Below are 27,951 nucleotides of genomic sequence, written 5' to 3' on the forward strand. Positions count from 1 at the left end.
ATGGCTGCTGCTGAAAATAGAACACTATGCTGTACCAAAATATTAGATCGACTTCCAAATATTGTTTGACAAAAAAGAGAGCGATAGGGTTTTGGAATGAGCGGATCACCGGCAAGTGAGTTGCGCATCATTGGGTTAGTCAGTGAAACTGGAAAGCATATTTAGGACTATAATTTCCTCCTCATATTGTAGCCTACAATATGTCTCCACAAACCTAGATATATTGATGGATTCAAGACAAGTTCGTTTTTGTTGATCTCAGATTCTCAGTTTGTCAGTGTCAAAGTTGCCATTTCGATCATTTGTGCTGTATTAAAAAAGATTCTGCCAGTCTCCAGGCATGTAAAATTAAGTAGAATAGTATGAAATGCATTTATAAAAAGGCCACATTTTCCCGAGTCCTAGGCTACTAAAAAGTCTCTCCATGTGTCCAACTTCTGTAAGTGCCTGTACTCTACTGCTCTATGCCACAACGCAAATGCGATGGGATGCATGCAACGCTTTCTTATAGAAAGGTTGGGAGACACTGGTTGGCTGCTGACTAGCACATAGTTATTGACTACGTCCGTTTTAGCTCGCTCATTAAATGTCTTCATCGAAATTACGGGTTTCCTCCTATCCGCTCATCTGTCCCTTATGCCATAATGTGTACATCTCAATTGTCAGTAGAAAGTAGAAACCACATTTCTTTAAGCAAGCAAGCAAGCCAGCCCCCCTCCCACCCCTCAGGGCACTTGAAAGCGCAAACAGAGTAGCACTCAGGCTATGATAATCAATGTTATGAAGCACAACAATCTCATTATTGAAACAGAAAATCATTGCCAGTCAAAACGTTTTATTTTGACAGGAAGGACACCATTATAAGCCTGTGGGTGAACATTACAACAACCAAATGATTGTAAACGTTAGTTACTACATGATAACGGCAGCCCTTTGGGCCATTGTGATAAGTTACAAATGTGGTATTAGCATATATTTATATCATTTTCCAATTACAATGCCTCAGTGGATCCATTGTGTTCAAACTGCCGTCTACTGGCATGAAATTATACTATACAGTATGTGTGCTGGCTATACAGTATATACCTATGCAATGAATACACCCTTAAACAATATTGACAACAAATAATTCAATTTTTAAGTATTGGCAAATAGTTGTACAAGGACTCTACATTGAAATTATATTAGAAATAGCAGTGAAAGATGAAATGAAAAAAAACAGAAATATTGACTTGCATGGAACTAAAACAGCCTTCAAAATAGATGGTAAAACATTGAAAGAGTTGCATGCCATAGCGGCTTTGGGTCTGCAGCATAAAAAAAGGCAACATTGTGTTTATATCTAGGAAACAAGCCATGGAAAATGGCCTACATTATTAGAAGGTGTCAATGAGAAGAAAGAAACACCAGCGTTGTGTGGTGATATTTAATTATCATTGGCTTTCATTCCAAATGAACCAAGTTGCTAATTTGCATAGAATATAGCAGTCAGCAATAAAGCTATAATAACCAACTTTTAAAAAATATCTTAAGTATCTAAATATCCTAAAATATTTGCACGTATTGACACAAACCCAGAAATATTCATATACATTTAGTATTTGGCAGTTAGCTAATATAATAATTTGTCAATTATAGTACTGCATTGTTTTTAAATGGCATTATCCTGATCGTATGAAATATGATTACACATATCACGATAAAATAAAAACGTTTGAAAATGAATCAAGACTATATAATAACAATAACGGATTGCATATGTAGCAAATAAAGTCATTATCCTACATACGTCACCCAGCACATTATGGCGCGAGACACAAATTTGGCAAAAAAAAAACTACATACATCACCCAGCACATTATGGCGCGAGACACAAATTTGGCAAAAGAAACTACATACATCACAGGTTGATATAGGATCCTGTCTGTTACATTCTCATGGACTACTACACTTATAGAATTAGAATGAGTAGAACGGCCATAGCACTTATGATTCTATGGTTCTCATTCTGATTCTATGGTTCTCATTCTGATTCTATGGTTCTCATTCTGATTCTATGGTTCTCATTCTATGGCGTCACTGTCCTGATTGATATATGGGATTCCTTCATATCTCTCTAATCACTTCCTCCACACAGCTTTAGCAGCAGCTTCTGGTAGTCCCCAGAGGTATCACCCTATCAGATGAAAAAGTTTTAAAAATTAAAAGCACATACAAGTAACAGCATGTTAAAAAAAGACTCATTTTCCATCTGACAAACCAAGAAATTAACATCATTTACTTGTGAATTATTATTCAATAATTGACATAATTTTGGCAGCAATCTACCTCCATAGCAAAAGCAGTGGATTGATTCCAACAATAGAATTTTAGCATAGTGATTATTTGTTTCAGGTACATACAGAGATGGCGGTGTACAGTGATTTCCCGTAGGTCTTCTGGTATGCCTGTCTGATGTCCAGCATGTCTACCTCGGAGCGAGTCACCATGACCCGAATCAGAGTCCTGTCCTTGGTCCCAGCCCCCTAGGGAGACAACACATAGCACAGACTGGTTAGTCATCAGTAAGTGCTAGGCATGAAACATGGCTTGTGGTAGCCGTCACTATGGTGTCTAAATGTGTGTGTGTGTGTGTGTCAAAATACAATATGTCTAAAACACTATAGTGCTAGAAACTACAGGACATGCCTCAGGGCTACACTTAAACATTGTTAGACATTTCCATCAGCGGAGTCAGAGTGTGCGTAGGGTAAGAGCGCCCGCGGTCAGAGTACAGTCAGAGTGTGTGGAGTGTGTAGGGTAAGAGTGCCCGCGGTCAGAGTAAGAGCACAGTCAGAGTGTGTGGAGTGTGTAGGGTAAGAGTGCCCGCGGTCAGAGTAAGAGCACAGTCAGAGTGTGTGGAGTGCGTAGGGTAAGAGTGCCCGCGGTCAGAGTAAGAGCACAGTCAGAGTGTGTGGAGTGCGTAGGGTAAGAGTGCCCGTGGTCAGAGTAAGAGCACAGTCAGAGTGTGTGGAGTGCGTAGGGTAAGAGTGCCCGCGGTCAGAGTAAGAGCACAGTCAGAGTGTGTGGAGTGCGTAGGGTAAGAGCGCCCGCGGTCAGAGTAAGAGCACAGTCAGAGTGTGTGGAGTGTGTAGGGTAAGAGCGCCCGCGGTCAGAGTAAGAGCACAGTCAGAGTGTGTGGAGTGCGTAGGGTAAGAGCGCCCGCGGTCAGAGTGTGTGGAGTGCGTAGGGTAAGAGCGCCCGCGGTCAGAGTAAGAGCACAGTTAGAGTGTGTGGAGTGCGTAGGGTAAGAGTGCCCGCGGTCAGAGTAAGAGCACAGTTAGAGTGTGTGGAGTGCGTAGGGTAAGAGTGCCCGCGGTCAGAGTAAGAGCACAGTTAGAGTGTGTGGAGTGCGTAGGGTAAGAGTGCCCGCGGTCAGAGTAAGAGCACAGTCAGAGTGTGTGGAGTGCGTAGGGTAAGAGCGCCCGCGGTCAGAGTAAGAGCACAGTCAGAGTGTGTGGAGTGTGTAGGGTAAGAGTGCCCGCGGTCAGAGTGTGTGGAGTGTGTAGGGTAAGAGTGCCCGCGGTCAGAGTGTGTGGAGTGTGTAGGGTAAGAGTGCCCGCGGTCAGAGTAAGAGCACAGTCAGAGTGTGTGGAGTGCGTAGGGTAAGAGTGCCCGCGGTCAGAGTGTGTGGAGTGTGTAGGGTAAGAGTGCCCGCGGTCAGAGTAAGAGCACAGTCAGAGTGTGTGGAGTGCGTAGGGTAAGAGTGCCCGCGGTCAGAGTAAGAGCACAGTTAGAGTGTGTGGAGTGTGTAGGGTAAGAGTGCCCGCGGTCAGAGTAAGAGCACAGTCAGAGTGTGTGGAGTGCGTAGGGTAAGAGTGCCCGCGGTCAGAGTGTGTGGAGTGTGTAGGGTAAGAGTGCCCGCGGTCAGAGTAAGAGCACAGTCAGAGTGTGTGGAGTGTGTAGGGTAAGAGTGCCCGCGGTCAGAGTAAGAGCACAGTCAGAGTGTGTGGAGTGCGTAGGGTAAGAGTGCCCGCGGTCAGAGTAAGAGAACAGTCAGAGTGTGTGGAGTGTGTAGGGTAAGAGTGCCCGCGGTCAGAGTAAGAGCACAGTCAGAGTGTGTGGAGTGCGTAGGGTAAGAGTGCCCGCGGTCAGAGTAAGAGCACAGTCAGAGTGTGTGGAGTGTGTAGGGTAAGAGTGCCCGCGGTCAGAGGGTAAGAGTGCGGTCAGAGTGTGTGGAGTGCGTAGGGTAAGAGTGCCCGCGGTCAGAGTGTGTGGAGTGCGTAGGGTAAGAGTGCCCGCGGTCAGAGTAAGAGCACAGTCAGAGTGTGTGGAGTGTGTAGGGTAAGAGTGCCCGCGGTCAGAGTAAGAGAACAGTCAGAGTGTGTGGAGTGCGTAGGGTAAGAGTGCCCGCGGTCAGAGTGTGTGGAGTGTGTAGGGTAAGAGTGCCCGCGGTCAGAGTGTGTGGAGTGTGTAGGGTAAGAGTGCCCGCGGTCAGAGTGTGTGGAGTGTGTAGGGTAAGAGTGCCCGCGGTCAGAGTGTGTGGAGTGTGTAGGGTAAGAGTGCCCGCGGTCAGAGTAAGAGCACAGTCAGAGTGTGTGGAGTGTGTAGGGTAAGAGTGCCCGCGGTCAGAGTAAGAGCACAGTCAGAGTGTGTGGAGTGTGTAGGGTAAGAGTGCCCCGGTCGGTCAGGGTAAGAGCGCCCACGGTCAGAGTGTGTGGAGTGTGTAGGGTAAGAGTGCCCGCGGTCAGAGTGTGTGGAGTGTGTAGGGTAAGAGTGCCCGCGGTCAGAGTGTGTGGAGTGCGTAGGGTAAGAGTGCCCGCGGTCAGAGTGTGTGGAGTGTGTAGGGTAAGAGTGCCCGTGGTCAGAGTGCACAGTCAGGGTAAGAGTGCCCGCGGTCAGAGTGCACAGTCAGAGTGTGTGGAGTGCGTAGGGTAAGAGTGCCCGCGGTCAGAGTAAGAGCACAGTCAGAGTGTGTGGAGTGCGTAGGGTAAGAGCGCCCGCGGTCAGAGTAAGAGCACAGTCAGAGTGTGTGGAGTGTGTAGGGTAAGAGTGCCCGCGGTCAGAGTAAGAGCACAGTCAGACTGTGTGGAGTGTGTAGGGTAAGAGTGCCCGCGGTCAGAGTAAGAGCACAGTCAGAGTGTGTGGAGTGTGTAGGGTAAGAGTGCCCGCGGTCAGAGTAAGAGCACAGTCAGAGTGTGTGGAGCAGCGCCCGCGGTCAGTAAGAGCACAGTCAGAGTGTGTGGAGTGTGTAGGGTAAGAGTGCCCGCGGTCAGAGTGTGTGGAAGGGTAAGAGTGCACAGTCAGAGTGCACAGTCAGAGTGTGTGTGTAGGGTAAGAGCGCCCGCGGTCAGAGTAAGAGCACAGTCAGAGTGTGTGTGTGGTCAGAGTGTGTGGAGTGTGTAGGGTAAGAGTGCCCGCGGTCAGAGTAAGAGCACAGTCAGAGTGTGTGGAGTGTGTAGGGTAAGAGTGCCCGGTCAGAGTAAGAGCACAGTCAGAGTGTGTGGAGTGTGTAGGGTAAGAGTGCCCGCGGTCAGAGTAAGAGCACAGTCAGAGTGTGTGGAGTGTGTAGGGTAAGAGCGCCCGCGGTCAGAGTGTGTGGAGTGTGTAGGGTAAGAGTGCCCGCGGTCAGAGTAAGAGCACAGTCAGAGTGTGTGGAGTGTGTAGGGTAAGAGCGCCCGCGGTCAGAGTGTGTGGAGTGTGTAGGGTAAGAGTGCCCGCGGTCAGAGTGTGTGGAGTGTGTAGGGTAAGAGTGCCCGCGGTCAGAGTGTGTGGAGTGTGTAGGGTAAGAGTGCCCGCGGTCAGAGTGTGTGGAGTGTGTAGGGTAAGAGTGCCCGCGGTCAGAGTGTGTGGAGTGTGTAGGGTAAGAGTGCCCGCGGTCAGAGTGTGTGGAGTGTGTAGGGTAAGAGTGCCCGCGGTCAGAGTGTGTGGAGTGTGTAGGGTAAAAGTGCCCGCGGTCAGAGTGTGTGGAGTGTGTAGGGTAAGAGTGCCCGCGGTCAGAGTAAGAGCACAGTCAGAGTGTGTGGAGTGTGTAGGGTAAGAGTGCCCGCGGTCAGAGTGTGTGGAGTGTGTAGGGTAAGAGTGCCCGCGGTCAGAGTGTGTGGAGTGTGTAGGGTAAGAGTGCCCGCGGTCAGAGTGTGTGGAGTGTGTAGGGTAAGAGTGCCCGCGGTCAGAGTGTGTGGAGTGTGTAGGGTAAGAGTGCCCGCGGTCAGAGTAAGAGAACAGTCAGAGTGTGTGGAGTGTGTAGGGTAAGAGTGCCCGCGGTCAGAGTAAGAGAACAGTCAGAGTGTGTGGAGTGTGTAGGGTAAGAGTGCCCGCGGTCAGAGTGTGTGGAGTGTGTAGGGTAAGAGTGCCCGCGGTCAGAGTGTGTGGAGTGTGTAGGGTAAGAGTGCCCGCGGTCAGAGTAAGAGAACAGTCAGAGTGTGTGGAGTGTGTAGGGTAAGAGTGCCCGCGGTCAGAGTGTGTGGAGTGTGTAGGGTAAGAGTGCCCGCGGTCAGAGTGTGTGGAGTGTGAGGGTGTGCCCGCGGTCAGAGTGTGTGGAGTGTGTAGGGTAAGAGTGCCCGCGGTCAGAGTGTGTGGAGTGTGTAGGGTAAGAGTGCCCGCGGTCAGAGTGTGTGGAGTGTGTAGGGTAAGAGTGCCCGCGGTCAGAGTGTGTGGAGTGTGTAGGGTAAGAGTGCCCGCGGTCAGAGTGTGTGGAGTGTGTAGGGTAAGACAGTCAGAGTGTGTGGAGTGTGTAGGGTAAGAGTGCCCGCGGTCAGAGTGTGTGGAGTGTGAGGGTAAGAGTGCCCGCGGTCAGAGTGTGTGGAGTGTGAGGGTAAGACAGTCAGAGTGTGTGGAGTGTGTAGGGTAAGAGTGCCCGCGGTCAGAGTGTGTGGAGTGTGTAGGGTAAGAGTGCCCGCGGTCAGAGTGTGTGGAGTGTGTAGGGTAAGAGTGCCCGCGGTCAGAGTGTGTGGAGTGTGTAGGGTAAGAGTGCAGGGTAAGAGTGCCCACAGTCAGACTGTGTGGAGTGTGTAGGGTAAGAGCGCCCGCGGTCAGAGTGTGTGGAGTGTGTAGGGTAAGAGTGCCCGCGGTCAGAGTGTGTGGAGTGTGTAGGGTAAGAGTGCACAGTCAGAGTGTGTGGAGTGTGTAGGGTAAGAGCGCCCGCGGTCAGAGTGTGTGGAGTGTGTAGGGTAAGAGTGCCCGCGGTCAGAGTGTGTGGAGTGTGTAGGGTAAGAGTGCCCGCGGTCAGAGTAAGAGCACAGTCATACTGTGAAAGCGTTTCTTTCTTACCGCCATAGACTTGTGAAGCCTCTCTGCAAAGTATTCAGGAGTGTTCCTGATGCATTTCACTGGAACATAACAAGACAAGGCTTTAGCTCATGGAAAAGAAACAGGACTAACCTTACTAAATCGGTTGAGTTACAAATGCCGCCCCGTTCCCTGTATAGAGCCCTATGGATCCTGGGCAAAAGTAGAGCACTTGATAAGAAATGGGGTGCCATTTGGGATGCAGACATTGTCATATCAAACCAATTCAAATCAGATCCTCAAATCACCTGATTCAAATCAGATCCTCAATCACCTGATTCAAATCAGATCCTAAATCACCTGATTCTAAACATTCAACGGCTATGGGATCTCAGATCCCAAAAGTGATAGTTACTGAACTTTGAGAATAAGTCACACATTGTTCTCTCCTTGTAGTGACCAGCTGGTTATTACAGACACTGTGCGCTCCTTGCAGTGACCAGCTGGTTATTACAGACACTATGCTCTCCTTGCAGTGACCAGCTGGTTATTACAGACACTGTGCTCTCCTTGCAGTGACCAGCTGGTTATTACAGACACTGTGCTCTCCTTGTAGTGACCAGCTGGTTATTACAGACACTGTGCTCTCCTTGCAGTGACCAGCTGGTTATTACAGACACTGTGCTCTCCTTGCAGTGACCAGCTGGTTATTACAGACACTGTGCTCTCCTTGCAGTGACCAGCTGGTTATTACAGACACTGTGCTCTCCTTGCAGTGACCAGCTGGTTATCACAGACACTGTGCTCTCCTTGCAGTGACCAGCTGGTTATTACAGACACTGTGCTCTCCTTGCAGTGACCAGCTGGTTATTACAGACACTGGCTCTCCTTGCAGTGACCAGCTGGTTATCACAGACACTGTGCTCTCCTTTGACCAGTGACCAGACACTGGTTAGTGACCAGCTGGTTATTACAGACACTGTGCTCTCCTTGCAGTGACCAGCTGGTTATCACAGACACTGTGCTCTCCTTGCAGTGGTTGGTTATTACTGAACTTACCCACAGCCACCATGCCGTCCTCCACGTTTCCAGACATCTCCCTGCAGATGCTCTTCACAATGTCTCTACCACTCATCTGCTGGTACTCATTGAACACTAGCAGAAACAAGAACCATAGGGCAGGGGTTGTTATAACCTCGTCATAAGGTTGTTATAACATGCTAACGAAACTACAGGCAATGTTGTTATAACCACATGGTAAGGTTATAACTATGGGCAGGGTTGTTATAAACACGTAATATGGGTTATAATACACTAATGAGACATAGGCAGGGTTGTTATAAACACATGGTAAGGTTATAATTATAGGCAGGGTTGTTATGACTTCGGTTAATCACATAAATAAAGCTAATTAAATATGTTTGTAGAAATAGTGTTGAGATAATATAGACATATGCTGTACTGTCATAACAGTATACTAGTATAAGGAACTGCAACCCTTTGAGAGAAACAGAACTGACTTGGTAATATAAACACAGTGCAGTATGATTACCTACCTGCTCTCAGGTAACACAGTATGATTGCCTACCTGCTCTCAGGTAACACAGTATGATTACCTACCTGCTCTCAGGTAACACAGTATGTTTACTACTGGAACACAGTATGATTACCTACCTGCTCTCAGGTAACACAGTATGATTACCTACCTGCTCTCAGGTAACACAGTATGATTACCTACCTGCTCTCAGGTAACACAGTATGATAACCTACCTGCTCTCAGGTAACACAGTATGATTGCCTACCTGCTCTCAGGTAACACAGTATGATTACTACTGGAACACAGTATGCTTACCTACCTGCTCTCAGGTAACACAGTATGTTTACTACTGGAACACAGTATGCTTACCTACCTGCTCTCAAGTAACACAGTATGATTACCTACCTGCTCTCAGGTGGGGTCTGCTCCTGGAACACAGTATGATTACCTATCTGCTCTCAGGTAACACAGTATGATTACCTACCTGCTCTCAGGTGGGGTATGCTCCTGGAACACAGTATGATTACCTACCTGCTCTCAGGTAACACAGTATGATTACCTACCTGCTCTCAGGTGGGGTATGCTCCTGGAACACAGTATGATTACCTACCTGCTCTCAGGTAACACAGTATGATTACTACTGGAACACAGTATGATTACCTACCTGCTCTCAGGTAACACAGTATGATTACTACTGGAACACAGTATGATTACCTACCTGCTCTCAGGTGGGGTCTGCTCCTGAAACACAGTATGATTACCTACCTGCTCTCAGGTGGGGTCTGCTCCTGGAACACAGTATGATTACCTACCTGCTCTCAGGTGGGGTATGCTCCTGGAACACAGTATGATTACCTACCTGCTCTCAGGTAACACAGTATGATTACTACTGGAACACAGTATGATTACCTACCTGCTCTCAGGTAACACAATATGATTACTACTGGAACACAGTATGATCACCTACCTGCTCTCAGGTGGGGTCTGCTCCTGGAACACAGTATGATTACCTACCTGCTCTCAGGTGGGGTCTGCTCCTGGAACACAGTATGATTACCTACCTGCTCTCAGGTGGGGTCTTCTCCTGGAACACAGTATGATTACCTACCTGCTCTCAGGTGGGGTATGCTCCTGGAACACAGTATGATCACCTACCTGCTCTCAGGTGGGGTATGCTCCTGGAACACAGTATGATCACCTACCTGCTCTCAGGTGGGGTCTGCTCCTGGAACACAGTATGATCACCTACCTGCTCTCGGGTGGGGTCTGCTCCTGGAACACAGTATGATCACCTACCTGCTCTCGGGTGGGGTCTGCTCCTGGAACACAGTATGATTACCTACCTGCTCTCAGGTGGGGTCTGCTCCTGGAACACAGTATGGCGTTGAACTGGGACTCATCCGTCCCCACTTTGTTTTCCCCGGCAGCATACAGTTTCTAACACACAACATAAAATGATCAGTTTCGAACACAAAGATAAAAGATAATAGATAATGCCCACTTTCCTGTTATCCTACACCCTACGGGGTACATAAACAGTATTGTGGCATCAGATACATCTTTAAAACAGTAACATTTCTATGATATTACCAGAACAAGAAACAGTGTTCACCTGAGCATCCTGTTTGGCCATGTTGATGTCCACTTGTTCCCTCTCGTCTCGATTTCCCTACAAACAGGAAGTGAAGAATTGGTTTACAACAAAAAGGATTGTATGAGTCTCAAATAAAACCCTATATAGTGCACTACGTTTGACCAGAGCCTTGGGACGAGTCTCATATAACACCCTATATAGTGCACTACGTTTGACCAGAGCCTTGGGACGAGTCTCATATAACACCCTATATAGTGCACTACGTTTCACCAGAGCCTTGGGACGAGTCTCATATAACACCCTATATAGTGCACTACGTTTGACCAGAGCCTTGGGACGAGTCTCTAATAACACCCTATATAGTGCACTACGTTTGACCAGAGCCTTGGGACGAGTCTCATATAACACCCTATATAGTGCACTACGTTTGACCAGAGCCTTGGGACGAGTCTCAATTAACACAGATTATATTATTCCATGGGAGGGGGGGGGGGAATTCTGGAAAACCCTTACAAATGATTAACAGCAGAGTACTGGTATCTTGGAAGGAATTTGAGGCAAGGAAACTGTAAACTTATCCTCCCCAATTGCTGTAATTTCTTCCATAAAACTCGAAATGGTATCTTTATAGTAGTTCTTACTTCCTGACTCAAGAGTGTACGTCTCAATTGGCACCCTATTCCAGGGGTCCATAGGGCTCTGGTCAAAAGTAGTGCACTATGTAGGGAATAGGTTGCCATTTGGGACGTACTCTCAGAAAGGAAGTGGCTACAGTAGATGTTTATCTTGAGGGCGATAGCAGTTTAATACAAGTATTTCAGAATTGTTAACGAAACTTAATGATAATAATATTTGCAACCAACAGATATCCAATGGAAGAGCACCAACTATGTTGAGTACTGGGGAAGTTGCCCTAATTAAAATCAGCTTTAGCCTTCACTTTCAAAGCTCAATGATAACGATTAATAACATATCAAATCAACATATTAAAAGCCATTAACAACACATCAACAGTTACCTGACAGAGGGAGACGAGGAGTCTACGGAAGTGTCCTGATGTGTCATTAATGATGGCATCCTCCAGTTTCTTACCATACTCTGAAACACAGCATTTACATGACACCCTGAAACACAGCATTTACCTGACACCCTGAAACACAGCATTTACCTGACACCCTGAAACACAGCATTTACCTGATACCCTGAAACACAGCATTTACCTGATACCCTGAAACACAGCATTTACCTGATACCCTGAACCACAGCATTTACCTGATACCCTGAACCACAGCATTTACCTGACACCCTGAAACACAGCATTTACCTGACACCCTGAAACACAGCATTTACCTGATACCCTGAAACACAGCATTTACCTGACACCCTGAAACACAGCATTTACCTGATACCCTGAACCACAACATTTACCTGATACCCTGAAACACAGCATTTACCTGACACCCTGAAACACAGCATTTACCTGATACCCTGAACCACAGCATTTACCTGATACCCTGAAACACAGCATTTACCTGACACCCTGAAACACAGCATTTACCTGACACCCTGAAACACAGCATTTACCTGATACCCTGAAACACAGCATTTACCTGATACCCTGAAACACATCATTTACCTGATACCCTGAAACACAGCATTTACCTGATACCCTGAAACACAGCATTTACCTGACACCCTGAACCACAGCATTTACCTGATACCCTGAACCACAGCATTTACCTGATACCCTGAAACACAGCATTTACCTGATACCCTGAACCACAGCATTTACCTGATACCCTGAAACACAGCATTTACCTGACACCCTGAAACACAGCATTTACCTGATACCCTGAACCACAGCATTTACCTGATACCCTGAAACACAGCATTTACCTGACACCCTGAAACACAGCATTTACCTGACACCCTGAAACACAGCATTTACCTGATACCCTGAAACACAGCATTTACCTGATACCCTGAAACACAGCATTTACCTGATACCCTGAAACACAGCATTTACCTGATACCCTGAAACACAGCATTTACCTGATACCCTGAAACACAGCATTTACCTGACACCCTGAAACACAGCATTTACCTGATACCCTGAACCACAGCATTTACCTGATACCCTGAAACACAGCATTTACCTGACACCCTGAAACACAGCATTTACCTGATACCCTGAAACACAGCATTTACCTGACACCCTGAAACACAGCATTTACCTGATACCCTGAAACACAGCATTTACCTGATACCCTGAAACACAGCATTTACCTGATACCCTGAAACACAGCATTTACCTGACACCCTGAAACACAGCATTTACCTGATACCCTGAATGAAACAAACTGCATTTCAGCCCTACCCTGAAACACAAAGCATTTCAGATCATCATAAAAGTAAATGGGTCTTGCTGCATTCCCAACACACAACCAGTCAAGGTGTATCAACATAGCTATGACACATTTACTTGTATGACGAACTGGCAATGCTTTGCGTCTCACGAGTATCAATTGAAAACGCTGTGTGTTTCAGAATATGGATGAAATTACTGTGCGTTTCGGGAGTAGGCCAGACACTTACCGTTTTTGTACATTTGATTAATTTCTCTGATTTCTGCATTGGAGCGAGACGATAGGATCTCAATCAGACAGGCTTCATCAGTACCGGCACCCTGTCCAGAGAACAAAAACAGGTTATACATGTTACACATGGGGCGGAAGGGCAGCCTAGTGGTTAGAGTGTAGAGGCGGCAGGGTAGCCTAGTGGTTAGAGTGTAGAGGCGGCAGGGTAGCCTAGTGGTTAGAGTGTAGAGGCGGCAGGGCAGCCTAGTGGTTAGAGTGTAGAGGCGGCAGGGTAGCCTAGTGGTTAGAGTGTAGAGGCGGCAGGGCAGCCTAGTGGTTAGAGTGTAGAGGCGGCAGGGTAGCCTAGTGGTTAGAGTGTAGAGGCGGCAGGGCAGCCTAGTGGTTAGAGTGTAGAGGCGGCAGGGTAGCCTAGTGGTTAGAGTGTAGGCGGCAGGGCAGCCTAGTGGTTAGAGTGTAGAGGCGGCAGGGTAGCCTAGTGGTTAGAGTGTAGAGGCGGCAGGGCAGCCTAGTGGTTAAAGTGTAGAGGCGGCAGGGCAGCCTAGTGGTTAGAGTGTTGGACTAGTAACCGAAAGGTTGCAAGTTCAAATCCCCGAGCTGACAAGGTACAAATCTGTCGTTCTGCCCCTGAACAGGCAGTTAACCCACTGTTCCTAGGCCCTCATTGTAAATAAGAATTTGTTCTTAACTGACTTGCCTAGTTTAATAAAGGTAAAATATATAAATAAACACATATACATGTTACAAGTAAAAACATTTACTAAAATCAAATGACTAAGAATCATCTTGAAGATAAGAACATTTATTATCCAAGTATACTACCATCAAAAGCAACATTTTCTTGATACAGTAACTACGGCTATATTGATTTTGTACAACGTATGATGAGCAATGAACAAATCACGCCTCCAACATGCCTGACTTTTTGTCTTTAAAAAAATTGAGCTTTTCTTTCTGTTTCTTACTGAGATGACTCACTAAAAGAGACCCCAAAGAAAAGGTGCTATAAAGAAAATCTGGGTTGTGTTCAGTTGGAAGAAAACGTTTTTTTTTTAAAACAGTCCTAAGTGGGGTGGTTACTATCAGAACTTGTCCAATAATGTAAGAACTTCTAATGAACATGACCCCCCCGTGTAGAGAAGAATTAATAAAAGCCCAACGAACTTCTAATGAACATGACCCCCCGGTGTAGAGAAGAATGAATAAAAGCCCGAACTAATGAACTTCGGTGTAGAGAAGAATGAATGAACTAATGAACACCCCCCGGTGTAGAGAAGAATGAATAAAAGCCCAACGAACTTCTAATGAAAGAATGAATGAATAAAAGCCCAACAAACTTCTAATGAACATGACCCCCCGGTGTAGAGAAGAATGAATAAAAGCCCAACGAACCACTATGGCTTCTTTGAGTTGAGATGTATCAAACTTGGCTGGCGTCTGCAACATGGCAATAGCCAGCTTCTCAAAGTTCCCAGTCAGCTCAGACTTTAGATCATGGAATAAATCCTGTGAAATAGAAGATTGCGTAAGAGGTCTCACTCAAGATACAGTGTGTGTATATGTGCCCTAAAAATGGCACCCTATTTCCCTTTATAGTGCACTACTTTTAACCAGAGCCTTGAGCAAGGCACTTCCACAACAACTGCTCCACAACGCCACACTGGGCGTCCAAAACATTTGGGGTCACTTAGAAATGTCCTCGTTTTGAAAGAAAAGCAAACTGTTTATCCATTAAAATAACCTCACATTGATCAGAAATACAGTGTAGACATTGTTAATGTTGCAAATGACTATTGTAGCTGGAAACGGCTGATTTTTAATGGAATATCTACATAGGCGTCCAGAGGCCCATTATCAGCAACCATCACTCCTGTGTTCCAATGGCACGTTGTGTTAACTAAGTTTATCATTTTAAAATGCTAATTGATCTTTAGAAAAACCTTTTGAAATTATGTTAGCACAGCTGAAAACTGTTGTTCTGATTAAAGAAGCAATAAAACTGGCCTTCTTTAGACTAGTTGAGTATCTGGAGCATCAGCATTTGTAGGTACAGGCTCATAATGGCTAGAAACAAAGAACTTTCTTCTGAAACTCGTCAGTCTATTCTTGTTCTGAGAAATGATGGCTTTTCCATGCGAGAAATTGCCAAGAAACTGATGATCTCGTACAACGCTGTGTACTACTCCCTTACCAGAACAGAACAAACTGGCCCTAACCAGAATAGAAAGAGGAGTGGGAGGCCCCGGTGCACAACTGAGCAAGAGGACAAGTACATTAGAGTGTCTAGTTTGAAAAACAGACACCTCACAAGTCCTCAACTGGCAGCTTCATTAAATAGTACATGCAAAACAACAGTCTCAACGTCAACAGTGAAGAGGCGACTCCGGGATGCTGGCCTTCTAGGCAGAGTTGCAAAGAAAAAGCCATATCTCAGACTGGCCAATAAAAATAAAATATTAAGATGGGTAAAAGAACACAGACACTGGACAGAAGAACTCTGCCTAGAAGGCCAGCATCCTGGAGTCGCCTCTTCACTGTTGAAGTTGAGACTGGTGTTTTGCATGTACTATTTAATGAAGCTGCCAGTTGAGGACTTGTGAGGTGTCTGTTTTTCAAACTAGACACTCTAATGTACTTGTACTCTTGCTCAGTTGTGCACCGGGGTACTAGGGACTGGTGTTTTGCGTGTACTATGTAGCTATTCTCATTACAAATCATCCGTTTCCAGCTACAATAGTCATTTACAACATGAACAATGTCTACACTGTATTTCTGATCTATTTGATGTTATTTTAAATGGACAACCCCAAACTTTTGAACGGTAGTGTATGTATGTCTTTCAGAGGGGTTAGGATAAAGCAACATTTCTTTCGTCCAATTGGATGAATAATAAAGTGATCTTTATCTGGTGTTCGTTGAACTCCAACAATACAGGAAACCACACAAGGTCATTACTGTAGTGTAAACCTCACCTTCCCATAAGTGGTTTTGTAGGCTGCTACCATTGGAACCCTCTGCTTGTTTGAGCGGCTCCCGAGAATCTCAATTATAGCTGCCTCATCCGTGCCTGTTGAAAATAAATATATTTATATTATTGTTACCAGTTTAACTGAGAGTAAATTGAATGTGTATCACTAAATAATATGTTCTTAATTGTAGAATATTCTACACATGCAAATCTAGCCATAGAAATTTTATTTTTTTATAGAAGATTTACAGAATCAAATAAAAGAACTATTTTTTTTCCAGAAGGAACTCCAGTTAAATAACGTGTTATCAGATTTGTACTAAATCTCATTAACTCCTACATACATATATACATGATATAAGTGAATGTGTGTCATGATGAAGTACTGACCAAAGCCCTTCATGGCCTTGCGGAGGACTTCCACATCCCTCAGAGGGTCAGCGCCTGGATAGTCCTTAATAACACCCCTATAGCCTCTCTAATGACAAATACAAGCAAATACTGACACTGAAGAATAGAATTACTGACACTGAAGAATAGAATTACTGACACTGAAGCAAGCAAATACTGACACTGAAGAATAGAATTACGGACACTGAAGCAAGCAAATACTGACACTGAAGAATAGAATTACTGACACTGAAGAATAGAATTACTGACACTGAAGAATAGAATTACTGACACTGAAGAATAGAATTACTGACACTGAAGAATAGAATTACTGACACTGAAGAATAGAATTACTGACACTGAAGAATAGAAATACTGACACTGAAGAATAGAATTACTGACACTGAAGAATAGAATTACTGACACTGAAGAATAGAATTACTGACACTGAAGAATAGAATTACTGACACTGAAGAATAGAATTACTGACACTGAAGAATAGAATTACTGACACTGAAGAATAGAAATACTGACACTGAAGAATAGAATTACTGACACTGAAGAATAGAAATACTGACACTGAAGAATAGAATTACTGACACTGAAGAATAGAATTACTGACACTGAAGAATAGAAATACTGACACTGAAGAATAGAAATACTGACACTGAAGAATAGAATTACTGACACTGAAGAATAGAAATACTGACACTGAAGAATAGAATTACTGACACTGAAGAATAGAATTACTGACACTGAAGCAAGCAAATACTGACACTGAAGAATAGAATTACTGACACTGAAGCAAGCAAATACTGACACTGAAGAATAGAATTACTGACACTGAAGAATAGAATTACTGACACTGAAGAATAGAAATACTGACACTGAAGAATAGAATTACTGACACTGAAGAATAGAAATACTGACACTGAAGAATAGAATTACTGACACTGAAGAATAGAATTACTGACACTGAAGAAGACTGACACTGAAGAATAAATTACTGACACTGAAGAATAGAATTACTGACACTGAAGAATAGAATTACTGACACCGAAGAATAGAATTACTGACACCGAAGAATAGAATTACTGACACTGAAGAATAGAATTACTGACACTGAAGAATAGAAATACTGACACTGAAGAATAGAATTACTGACACTGAAGAATAGAAATACTGACACTGAAGAATAGAATTACTGAAACAAGGAAACACTTTGTAAAGTATATTAGGAAATTTAAAAAACGATGTAAATAAATGTAACACTGAGGATTTCACGTTAAAGACAACAACATATAGAGACTCTCACGTTGATGGCAGGTGAATAAGGAGTAGCAGGAACACCACCTCCATATCCTGGCATTGAAGGGTTGGTGGCCGGGGCACCACCAGGGTAGCCAGGCATGGGCTGCTGTCCTGGGGCAGGACCGCCCGGGTACCCCTGGGGTTGACCTGGGGCAGGACCGCCTGGGTACCCCTGGGGTTGACCTGGGGCAGGACAGCCTGGGTACCCCTGGGGTTGACCTGGGGCAGGACAGCCTGGGTACCCCTGGGGCATACCTCCGCCTGGCTGGAGGAAAAGGGGAGCTGATTAGCTGGGATCACGTTACTGACTCTGGCATTGTGCCCAGATGCCACCCTATTCCCGACATAGTGCACTACTTTAGACCAGAGGAGTGAGCATGCAGGTACTAGGGATAGAGGAGTGAGCATGAAGGTACTAGGGATAGAGGAGTGAGCAGGCAGGTACTAGGGATAGAGGAGTAAGCATGAAGGTACTAGGGATAGAGGAGTGAGCATGAAGGTACTAGGGATAGAGGAGTGAGCGTGAAGGTACTAGGGACAGAGGAGTGAGCAGGCAGGTACTAGGGATAGAGGAGTGAGCATGAAGGTACTAGGGATAAAGGAGTGAGCATGAAGGTACTAGGGATAGAGGAGTGAGCATGCAGGTACTAGGGATAGAGGAGTGAGCAGGCAGGTACTAGGGATAGGGAGCAGAGGTACTAGGGATAGAGCAGGCAGGTACTAGGGATAGAGGAGTGAGCATGAAGGTACTAGGGATAGAGGAGTGAGCATGAAGGTACTAGGGATAGAGGAGTGAGCAGGCAGGTACTAGGGATAGAGGAGTGAGCGTGAAGGTACAAGGGACAGAGTAGTGAGCAGGCAGGTACTAGGGATAGAGGAGTGAGCGTGAAGGTACTTGGGACAGAGGAGTGAGCAGGCAGGTACTAGGGATAGAGGAGTAAGCATGAAGGTACTAGGGATAGAGGAGTGAGCATGAAGGTACTAGGGATAGAGGAGTGAGCAGGCAGGTACTAGGGATAGTGGAGTGAGCATGCAGGTACTAGGGATAGAGGAGTGAGCATGAAGGTACTAGGGATAGAGGAGTGAGCATGCGGGTACTAGGGATAGAGGAGTGAGCAGGCGGGTACTAGGGATAGAGGAGTGAGCATGAAGGTACTAGGGACAGGAGTGAGCATGAAGGTACTAGGGACAGAAGAGTGAGCATTAAGGTACAAGGGACAGAAGAGTGAGCAGGAAGGTACTAGGGATAGAGGAGTGAGGTACTAGGGATAGAGGAGTGAGCAGGCAGGTACTAGGGATAGAGGAGTGAGCAGGCAGGTACTAGGGATAGAGGAGTGAGCATGCAGGTACTAGGGATAGAGGAGTGAGCAGGCAGGTACTAGGGATAGAGGAGTGAGCAGGCAGGTACTAGGGATAGAGGAGTGAGCATGCGGGTTTGGGCAGAAGAGATGTGGTTGTTGTTTGTAAGTTTGTATCTGTGTTGGGGGGAAAAAAACTGCAAACTGAAATATATCTATATATTTTTTAATGGAATAGGGTGTCATTTGAGACGGATAACAGACTCCACGTGTTACAGGGAGTGGAGATGACGTATAACAGACTCCACGTGTTACAGGGAGTGGAGATGACGTATAACAGACTCCACGTGTTACAGGGAGTGGAGATGACGTATAACAGACTCCACATGTTACAGGGAGTGGAGATGACGTATAACAGACTCCACGTGTTACAGGGAGTGGAGATGACGTATAACAGACTCCACGTGTTACAGGGAGTGGAGATGACGTGGTAGATGGAGCCAGCTGTTTTAGACGCTGTATGTTGGTAATGACTAGCTTGGTGTAAGATAATAAGTTATATTTACCATTCCACCAGCAGGGGCTCCACCCCAACCACCTGGAGAACAAACACAGCGAGTGGAGCATCTTTTAGTAGGTTTTAATACAAAAAAAACACAGGATAACTTCATATATGGATCGTTTATCCAGTTCGGTGTTTTTTGAGAACATTCTGATTTTAACATTCTATAATAAAAAGCACATGTTCAACTTAATGAGAGAAAAAAGAAAAAAAATTCCCATCCGAAGAGATTCAATTATAAAAATGTAAAAAATACTATAGTAAATGCCAGATAAATTAACTTCAATAAGACATAAATCCAATTGAGACGAGGGGAATGGAATATCTGTGTGTGCAACAGGGAGTGGCAATTGAATGCAAACTTCACATGTGGAGGCGTTCAAACACTTCTAGCCTGTCTATCTATGGATAACGGGTTTGACGTGTTTTGCTGAAGCCGCTCAGTTTTCCACCACAAAACACCAGAAAATGACCAAAAATAGAAGAACCAGATCACCTGCTTTTACGCTAGGATTTGACTATTAGATGTTCAATGTTTATTTTGAAAAAAAATTGTTTATTTTTTATTTTTTTTAAGTATTTTTTTTGTACCATATTAACACGAGTCCAGTTCATGTAACAGGTTTGACCTTAAAATGAGGGACAGACGTAAATGATTCACTAATAAATAAATAATCATCTTCAGAAATGACTTTTGTCAAAGCAACAAAAAATAACTAGGGCTTTACAACGATGGCTTTACAACGATGGTGAAACAACGATGGTGAAACAACGATGGTGAAACAACGATTGTGAAACAACGATGGTGAAACAACGATGGTGAAACAACGATGGTGAAACTTAAAGAGAAAATGTTACGGTTAAAATCTCTCTAGAAATCAAGAGGGACACGTCAAAATGAAAATTGCACACTACATAACATATGTGCACCTCTCTCTCTCTCTCTCGCCCTCCCTCTCTCCCCCCCCCTTTGAGTGCATCTTGCTAGCTGTCACTCAAATGATTAGGGGTTGAAGCTCATTGGTTGAACTCTAATTGCTAGGGGGCTGGCCCACGTGAGGGAAAAATGTAGGGAAAATAGCACAGTACAGATTTCCAGAAAAACAAAGGATTTTGTGGCCAATTGAGGTAAAACAATAATTCTGCTCATACGATTATGCATGCCTCAACACTGAGTAACCTCCAGTAACCGCCACAGTTCCAGAGCACTGAGTAACCGCCACAGTTCCAGAGCACTGAGTAACCGCCACAGTTCCAGAGCACTGAGTAACCGCCACAGTTCCAGAGCACTGAGTAACCGCCACAGTTCCAGAGCACTGAGTAACCGCCACAGTTCCAGAGCACTGAGTAACCGCCACAGTTCCAGAGCACATCTTTAAAAGGCACGTCATTTAACAGGTGTTTCAAATTCAATATGGGTGCAAAATGTTGTATTTAAAATATCAGGGACACAAACGGCCACTCTCTTCATAGAACAACACATATACTGGACATTTGAATTTTAAAATGTATCCTAAACCAGTGTGTGTCAAGGTCACAGACCAGAGTCTCATCTCAGATTTCTTGTATACTAAAAAAAACTAACACACAACAAGCACACATTTGCACGACCATGAAAGCAAATAGCAATAGCCTTAGAGTTGAGACGTGCCGGTGTTACTTAAAGGAATCTTTGGAATGGGGTGCTTATCTAGGTAATCGGGTAATCCAAAAATGCAATATATTAGCAATACCCTTACCTTGTGCTGGAGGCATGGAAGGATAGCCTCCGGCCTGGGGAGGGAAGCCTCCCCCCTGAGGGAAACCTCCACCTGGTTGAGGGTAACCACCAGCCTGCTGGGAAGGATAGCCCCCGGCTTGGGGCGGGTAACCCCCGGCTTGTGGCGGGTAACCCCCGGCTTGTGGCGGGTAACCCCCGGCTTGGGGCGGGTAGCCCCCGGCCTGAGGTGGGTAACCCCCAGCCTGAGGCGGGTAACCCCCAGCCTGTGGCGGGTAACCTCCAGCTTGGGGGGGATATGCACCTGGTTGTGGGGGGTAGCCACCTGTCTGGGTAGGGTAGCCACCGGATGGAGGGTAACCAGGATAACTCATCTTTGGGACTTGAAAGAAAGAATGCATTAGAAGTTAAGGCGTAAGTATTTAAAAAACATATTTTAATGAGATATATATATATATACACATTGAGTGTACAAAACATTAGGAACACCTGCTCTTTCCATGACATAGACTGACCAGGTGAATCCAGGTGAAAGCTATGATCCCTTATGGTCACTTGTTAAATCCACTTCAAATCAGTGTAGATGAAGGGGAGGAGACTGGTTAAAGAAAGATTTTTAAGCCTTGAGACAATTGAGACATGGATTGAGAATGTGTGTCTTTCAGAGGGTGAATGGACAAGACAAAAGACCGAAGTGCCTTTGAACAGGGTATGGTAGAATGTGCCAGGCACACCGGTTTGTGTGTGTCAAGAACTGCAACAGTTTTTCACGCTCAACAGTTTCCCTGTGTGTATCAAGAATGGTCCACCACCCAAAGGACATCCAGTCAACTTGACACAACTGTGGGAAGCATGGGAGTCAACATGGGCCAGCATCCCTGTGGAACACTTTCGACACCTTGTAGAGTTCATGACCAGACGAATTGAGGCTATTTCGAGGGCAAACGGGGGCGCAACTAATGTTTTGTACACTCAGTGTGTGTGTGTGTGTGTGTACACACAGTGTACAAAGAACATATAGGGCCGATATCCCAGACACAGATTGAGCCTAGTCCTGTAGAATCTCCATTGAAAGTGCTTTTTAGTCCGGGACTAGGTTTAACCTCTGTTCAGGAAACCGGCCCACAGAGTTGATTGAACTACAATTTTAAAACAGTTTTGGTCAAATGGCCTTCATCACCCGAACAAACAACAAACCCTGAAATAAAAACATGCACTGGTTCATCATAAGTCAGTGGACACTAGAGAAGAGACCACCTACACCTCGCTGCAGCCCCATAGTCTTTTCCTATGTTTCAACGTGTAAACCCACAAATAAAATGAGACTATTTACTATAGCTAAATGCATAAATGCCTGCACGTGCGGAAAAGTATTGCTTGTGTCCAACCAAATAGAATATACAGTCGCTAAGTCTACAAATCCCCTTCTGCTAAATCTTCAAATTTTGCTGCCTTAACATTTAATCCAGAAGAATAATAAATAACCTATTCCACATTTTCAATAAACACAAACTATAAACACAAAGATGATGTGTTGATTACGCATGTCTTCACATCCCAGAGGTAGTACTGCATTGTCTGAACTAGAAGCATTCACATCCCAGAGGTAGTACTGCATTGTCGGAACTAGAAGCACAAGCATTTTGCTACACTCGCATTAACATCTGCTAACCATGTGTATGTGACAAATACAATTTGATTGATTTGATTTACTTGATACAGGAGAATCTTTGGTAGCCATTACAGCTGTAAATTAGAGTTGACTTTGCACATTTATTTATTTGTTTTTGTTGGAATGTAAGGACATGACATCATACATACCCTCCCTAAAGGATCAGCTGAGGTATAATAACTGGAGAAACGCGCTGACCAAAACTCTGGTCAAACAATAGTGTAAAGCAAGGGGTAGGCAATCATGGCCCTGGAGAACTACAGATACTTCATGTTTTCCATATAACAGACCTGAAGACCAGGTGTGCTGAATTTAGCCAATCACTGAACTAATCAATTAACTCAGATGATCAGGTGTGATGACTAGTTGAAACAAAATGCTGAAGTACCGGAGATACTCCACAAACAGGGTTGTCTACCCCTGGTGTAAAGGCATAGTTCCCATTCGGCTAAAAATATCCTGAAAGTATACTACAAAAGTTAAATATCCTGGAAGATGAGGACTCGGTGAACTACGTGGAAGTACCATGGATGGATGAACGATAATGACTCTGGGTTCAATTGAACAAACGGGATACTATTACAACCTATTGACCAGTAATTCCATCACCAGGGGCCAAATCCACAAAGCGTCTCAGAGTAGAAAATAAGTCATAAGTGCTGAGAATAAAGACATTTAACTCCTGCTCTTATGGGTAAAAATAAAGACATTTAACTCCTGCTCTTATGGGTAAAAATAAAGACATTTAACTCCTGCTCTTATAGGTAAAAATAAAAGCTATGCATGAAGCCTTGAGTCATAACAAGTGTCATAATTGTCATGTTTTGGTCATTGATCTACACAAAATATTCCATGTCAAAGTGGAAAGAAAATTCTACAAATTAACAACTAAAATATAGTTGGTGCATAAGTATTCACCCCCTTCGTTGAGGCAAGAATAAATTAGTTCAGATGTAAGATTTGACTTAACAAACGACAAAGTTATATGGACTCACTGGGTGTGAAATAGTAATAATGATGAATGCCTACCACTTCCTCTGTCCCCCATACATACATATTTTAGTTCTCTCAGTCAAGTAGTGCATTTCTTTTTTAATTTTTTTAAAATTTGACCCCCTTTTCTCCCCAATTTCGTGCTATCCAATTGTTAGTAGTTACTATTTTGTCTCATCGCTACAACTCCCGTACGGGCTCGGGAGAGACGAAGGTTGAAAGTCATGCGTCCTCCGAAACACAACCCAACCAAGCCGCACTGCTTCTTAACACAGCGCGCATCCAACCCGGAAGCCAGCCGCACCAATGTGTCAGAGGAAACACAGTGCACCTGTTCACCTGGTTAGCGTGCACTGCGCCCGACCCGCCACAGGAGTCGCTGGTGCGCGATGAGACAAGGATATCCCTACCGGCCAAACCCTCCCTAACCCAGACGACGCTAGGCCAATTGTGCGTCGCCCCACGGACCTCCCGGTCGCGGCCGGCTGTGACAGAGCCTGGGCGCGAACCCAGAGTGTTTGGTGGCACAGCCCTAGACCACTGCCCCACCCGGAAGGCAAGTAGTGCATTTCAAACACCATGTTGTGCTGTTGCCATGTTGTGTTGCTACCATGTGTTGTCATGTTGTGTTGCTACCATGCTGTGTTGTCATGCGTTGCTGCCATGCTATGTTGTGGTCTTAAGTCTCTCTTTATGTAGTGTGGTGTTGCCTATCTTGTTGTGGTGTGTGTTTTGTCCTATATTTTTTTTATTTAATTCATTTATATTTTTAATCCCAGCCCCTGTCCCCGCAGGAGGCCTTTTGGTAGGCCATCATTGTAAATAAAAATGTGTTCTTAACTGACTTGCCTAGTTAAATAAAGGTTTAAATAAAAACAACAACAGTAACAAATCAGACATTGAATATCTCTTTAAGCATGGTCAAGTTAATAATGATGTTGCGGATGATGTATTAAACCACCCAGATACATCAAAGATGCAGGCGTCCTTCTGAACTGAGCAGCAGAACAGGAAGGAAACTGCTCAGGGATTTCACCATGAGGCCATTGGTCATTTTAAAGCAGCTACAGAGTTCAATGGCTGTGATGGGAGAAAACTGAGGATGGATCAACAACATCGTAGTGACTCCACAAAAATGACAGAGTGAAAAGAAGAATACAAATATACAGAATAAAAATATTCCAAAACACATTTTTTTCCCCCTTCGGTGTGTGTACTTTACTGCATTTATATTTGGGATATCGCTTTTCAACAGTAAAAGTAAAATGGCCGGAGGACGTCTATAACATAATGTTAAAACCTACTCTGAGCTGGGAGTTTTTTTGTTGTCTTAAACAGGTTTACATCAGCTCTCCTCCTTTGAGACACTCCTTGGACTGGTTAACCCAGACTGAGCAATTTAACAAGTAACATATGAAGGGCGACTGGGTGTCCCCTACCCTACAGCACGCCCTCTCGCATCGTCACACATTCCAGCATCTCCATGGAATCTAACCTAAACATCGATTTATCGGAATAAACAGACCAGACAGCCTAAAGCAAAGATTAAGGTGCTGTTGCCCTGCTCTGTCATCGACTGACATTTCTACAACATATGGGGCGTGTTCCTCTGCCCAGTCGTTGCTGATGCCTGCCATATTTTACAACGCCTGGATTGGTATTTTACATACCATCTAACCACATTATACGTTAAAACAGTCCGTCGACGAAATGGCACACAACAATTGGTTGACGCAAGCAACATCTGAGCAGGGTAACGCAACTACGACGTGGTTATGGTGCTTTCACGACAACTGGGAACTTTCGGGGGAAAAAACGGAGGAGAAAGTCAGAGCTCTAGAAATATGCCCAAGTTTTGAATCCACACACACACACACACACACACCCCAGATTTCCCAGTTGTCTTGAACACACTGAAGTCAGAAGTGAGATATTTCCCGAGTTCCCAGTTGTTTTGAACGTGGCATCTGCTAATACCTAAAAATACCTATCCAGACCGTTGTAAGATCTGGCAGGGTTCAGCAACGCCCGGGCAGAGGAACGCCCCATAAGGACACTCATTGCTCCAGAACTAGCTTCGAACACAAGGAATTGATCCGTCAATAGGCTCCTTTGATTTGAACGCTACAAAAGAACACCACAACGCTACTAATTTCCTACTCCAGTAAAACAACGTCATTAGGGCTACATTAGGAGTGCTACAATGTAACCTTCCAGCCAACCATAATCGGTGGTCTCACATGTTTCGTGTGTCCCTTTCACTGCTGAAAAAACATGAATAATAATATAATAATATATATATATATACTAGGCTACACTGAAGCTGTTACATAATATTACAATCTAGCCTTCCAAGATGTCACATTGTAGCTAATTACACATCCTTGAATTTGAGACAAAATGGCAGTTTGAGAAGAAAGTACCTTAGAGCGCACTTAAAATCTGGTCGATCTGCCCTTAATGCAGGATAGTAATAATAACAAAACTATTGTAGACTACTAAATCATAACAATTAAACAGTGACCAATAACTAAACCCTGGATCGTTCACAAATAAGAGCGATTTTAAAAGGCGATTGTTAGATGTTGTAACGAGATGCGGATATGCGAACGGCTTCGCATACATTATATAAATAAAGACATTCAGAAGCTTAAACCTGCACACAATTCTAGGACATGTCGAGTTGGCTTAGATCTGTATAAAACCTAACATTGAAGAATTTATAACCCTTTTCAAAGCAAAATAACTTGTGTCTTACTTGTTTCTGACGCTCGGGAATGTTGAAGGGAAGCGATTGAATCAGGAAGAGTTTAAAGATGGTTGCGCAGTGGAGTTGTGGGTGGGTTCTGTTCCTGATTTCAGCCTTGTTTCCACCAGAGGTTTCCACTGTGTTGGCAACAACCTTTGCATAGAACAAACAGTCAAGCCATTCACTTTGAGTCAAATACAACAACAACAAACAGTGCTTTGAAAGGTTTATAGTCTAATCACAGTCTAGACATGAATCTGTCTATAGTCTTAATTTTAATGTAAGCCTATAGAGGCCTTATTTTTCAGTGTTATGAAATGTAAATTAATACGTAGGCCTTGCAGTACAGAAATTGTCAGACACAGTTAGGTCTAATGACCTATGAATTGCGGATTTGGGGATTTATAGAAACAAATATGAATATGTCGGTTCACACAGTGACTTAGATAGGTTCATTTAGAAGTAGCCTATTCAAGAAACAGAATACACCATCCTTAGCAAACAACACGTTTTAAGTTGTGATGTTCTACAGTATTGCATTAGAGTGAATGGAGTGGGCGGAGAACGGAGCCACAGGCGCTCGGTATTAAACCAGTTGGCCAGCACAAAACCAATTTAAATTATACATACTCTTAATGAGTAACTCCAATAACAAATGGTATTTATACATTTTATTGGTTAGTATATTTCTTTAAATATACACACTAGCTTTTCAACATACCAGTATTTGTTAAAATGTATCATAAATGCAGGTATAAATAATAAAATATTACAAATACAAGTACATCCAATTCCCACCGTGGTCAGTCCATGTCAAGCAAAGAGACAGGTGTTCTTAATGTTTTGTCTACTCAGTGTATACTCCCAAAGATTAGTATGTCTTTACAAGTGGAATTATGTTTTGAGGGCGGGAAAAAGAAATCTGTGATTGTGCTGCCAGCGTAATATCCTCCTGCAAGGAGAATGTTAAATGTCTGGTGTTGTCTTGGTTACCTCTGTACACATCACATTTTATTAGTCAAATATGCCACATACAACAGGTTACACTTTACAGTGAAATGCTTACTTACAAGCCTTTAACCAACAATGCAGTTTTAAGAAAAAGAAGGTTTAACTAAAAAAAATAAGAAAATAAAAGTAACAAATAATTAAACAGCAGGAGTAACATAACAATAGAGAGGCTATATACAGGGGGTACCGGTACAGAGTCAATGTGGAGGCTATATACAGGGGGTACTGGTACAGAGTCAATGTGGAGGCTATATACAGGGTATTACGGTACAGAGTCAATGTGGAGGCTATATACAGGGGGTACCAGTACAGAGTCAATGTGGAGGCTATATACATACAGAGTCAATGT

The 27,951-nt window shown here is 44.4% G+C and overlaps 1 protein-coding gene across 3 annotated transcripts; it reads right to left on the reverse strand.

Annotated features, from left to right (window-relative positions):
• Positions 1-818: 818 nt before the first annotated feature.
• LOC112224698 (annexin A4) lies at positions 819-26,734 on the reverse strand. 3 transcript variants are annotated; one of them, XM_042305756.1, is made up of 16 exons: positions 26,601-26,734; positions 21,200-21,559; positions 19,465-19,496; positions 17,799-17,865; positions 17,605-17,762; positions 16,290-16,377; positions 15,904-15,998; positions 14,324-14,437; positions 12,933-13,023; positions 11,356-11,435; positions 10,356-10,412; positions 10,087-10,180; positions 8,266-8,361; positions 7,249-7,307; positions 2,403-2,525; positions 819-2,176 (listed from the first exon to the last, which is right to left on the reverse strand). In XM_042305756.1, the coding sequence occupies exons 2-16, from the start codon at positions 21,549-21,551 to the stop codon at positions 2,117-2,119; spliced, it is 1,566 nt and encodes a 521-aa protein (XP_042161690.1). In that variant the 5' UTR covers positions 21,552-21,559; positions 26,601-26,734; the 3' UTR covers positions 819-2,116. The 3 variants fall into 3 exon arrangements, with proteins under 3 accessions (XP_042161690.1, XP_042161688.1, XP_042161689.1); XM_042305754.1 differs by having other exon boundaries at positions 17,605-17,865; XM_042305755.1 differs by lacking the exon at positions 26,601-26,734 and adding an exon at positions 22,999-23,092 and having other exon boundaries at positions 17,605-17,865.
• Between the last annotated feature and the right edge of the window lie 1,217 nt (positions 26,735-27,951).

This window comes from Oncorhynchus tshawytscha, linkage group LG25 (assembly GCF_018296145.1).
Source record: "Oncorhynchus tshawytscha isolate Ot180627B linkage group LG25, Otsh_v2.0, whole genome shotgun sequence".
In the NCBI taxonomy this organism is placed as follows: Eukaryota; Metazoa; Chordata; class Actinopteri; order Salmoniformes; family Salmonidae; genus Oncorhynchus; species Oncorhynchus tshawytscha.